We start from the raw sequence: 2,227 nt of genomic DNA, 5'->3' as shown, positions 1-2,227 counted from the left end.
GATGGTCTGCTCTGGTCTTTGCTCTACCTCAGTCTTGGCTGTGTTTCTTTTATCCTTAGAGAGATGAATATCAGTGTTCCAAAAGTAAGCTTCTTTTGAATTGGCATAGTGTGCGTAAATTTCTGTCACTAAATTATGAGATATTTTCATCTGCCTTCCAAAAAGAGTTTTCAATGCATCAAGTGAATGGCAAGCAGTCTGATGAGGTAATTTATCTTGTCATTCTTTTTTATTATTAGATTCTTATTCAATATAAAATTCAACACATTTCATTTAACTGTATGTCATACTGGGCTGCAAAAATAGAGTTGATGAGAATCAGAAGGTGATAACATCCTTTTCTGACCTCCATTAATGCTTTGTTATACCAGATGTTGCCTCTTTCTGTACAGGTATATCCCTTAAACTTTTGTCCAGGAAAGTTTTTTGATGTTTTTACTCTTAACTTTGATTTTATAAATAAAGTTGAATATTTTATTTTCCATCAGAAACCACCACCAATCTCTTCCACACTTTCCTCATGGCACTCTTTACCTCCTTATTCCTGAGAGTATAAATCAGAGGATTGAACAAGGGAGTCAGGATGCCGTAAACTGCTGCCACAAATTTGTCAGAGGAGAAAGTAGATGGAGGTCGTGAGTATGTATAAATGCAAGGGACAAAGAACAGAACCACAACAGCAATGTGAGATCCACAGGTAGACAGAGCTTTGCTCCGCCCTTCGGAACTATGAGTTCTCAGAGAGAACAAGATGACACCATAGGAGACAAGCAACAAAGAGAAGATTAGGATGCAGAAAAACCCACTGTTGGCCACTGCAAAAATTCCAAAGATGTGAGTGTCGGTGCAGGCAAGCTCCAGTAATGGATGCAAGTCACACATGAAGTGATCAATGACATTGGGACCACAAAAGGGCAGCTGGAAAATAAAGAGAATTTGTATCATGGAATGCAAGAAGCCCCCTGTCCAGGCTGCCCCGATCAGAATGCCACAGAACCTGCGGTTCATGATGGAAGAGTAATGCAAAGGCTTGCAAATGGCCACATACCGATCATAGGCCATGGCTGTGAGGACAATCACCTCTGCCCCACTGAAGAAGTGTTCAGCAAAAAGCTGCACCATGCAGCCTTCAAAGGAGATGGTTTTCCTCTCATAGAGGGAGTCCAAAATCATCTTTGGGGTCAAGACAGTGGAGAAGCATTCATCTAGGAAGGACAGGAATGTCAAGAAGAAGTACATGGGAGACCCTAGTAGTGCAGGGCTCCTGAGGATGGTTACTACAATTAGGGTGTTGCCTCCGATGGTGGCAATGTACACAAACAAAAATACAACAAAGACTATTTTCTGAATGTTTGGATTCTGTGAAAGCCCCAGGAGGACGAACTCAGTTACAAAGCTTTGGTTTTGCATGCTTTCCAAGGAAAAGGAGACACCTCCAACAGTGATCAGCATGTAGCATCTGCAGTCATGACAAAGAAAAATTGGCTTCAGTTCCATTCATAGTATTATTGTCATCAAGAAGTTGGTGCATCACTGTACCAAATTATCTTCATGTTTCTGTTGTCACTGAGAACACAAAATTAGAAATTGTTGAATTCAATAGTGACAGGTCAGACAGAATTGGGTTTGTGATAAATTATTGAATTCCTTAAAAGTGTCCATCATTTCAATATGGGGGGAGACAAACATCTACATGTGACAGAGAAGAGAAACAGTTTTCATCTCAAGTGCCAGCTTTGATCACTTACTGGTGGGTTCATGGAGTGAATTATTGAGAAGCATTCTGAAGCCACCTCTGAGTGATGAGGAAAGGACTGTAACTTATTAGCAGTGTCTGCAACTGGCATAGAATGATAGCAGGGATGAACAGCCTGGCATCCTAACCTGGAGATTGCCTTTTCTACAAATAGAAGAAGAAGTAACATGCAGTTTAAAGGCCACTTGAAAATCAGGGCTATCCTCACATATGTCTTTTAAAGTCTGAATTGTATCGTGCCTTTAAATGAATTCATTCATTCTTTATAAAAGAGAATGATCTCTGGAAAATTCCTAGCTGAAAACTTAATACATAAATAGTATGCACTAAATCTTGAGTTTATTTTAAATCTGCCTTTTTAAAATGAGAAATTTATAAAAATAATAATTCCACGACCAAGGTGTCGTCATGGTGACTAAGTGAAGTATGGTGGGGCTCAGACAGATTTTTGATGTGGAGTTTGAATACAGA

The 2,227-nt window shown here is 39.6% G+C and overlaps 1 protein-coding gene across 1 annotated transcript; it reads right to left on the bottom strand.

Annotated features, from left to right (window-relative positions):
• Positions 1-474: 474 nt before the first annotated feature.
• Positions 475-1,859, bottom strand: LOC105884156 (olfactory receptor 4C15-like). Its single transcript, XM_012787874.2, has one exon. The coding sequence runs from the start codon at positions 1,495-1,497 to the stop codon at positions 475-477; it is 1,023 nt and encodes a 340-aa protein (XP_012643328.2). The 5' UTR covers positions 1,498-1,859.
• Between the last annotated feature and the right edge of the window lie 368 nt (positions 1,860-2,227).

Source organism: Microcebus murinus, chromosome 4, assembly GCF_040939455.1.
Source record: "Microcebus murinus isolate Inina chromosome 4, M.murinus_Inina_mat1.0, whole genome shotgun sequence".
NCBI classification, from domain to species: domain Eukaryota; kingdom Metazoa; phylum Chordata; class Mammalia; order Primates; family Cheirogaleidae; genus Microcebus; species Microcebus murinus.
This window is presented reverse-complemented; position numbering and strand designations above follow the sequence as displayed.

Coding starts and splice junctions, on each gene's coding strand:
- LOC105884156 (XM_012787874.2), bottom strand. CDS start 1,497: ATGGAACTGAAGCCAATTTTTCTTTGTCATGACTGCAGATGCTACATG.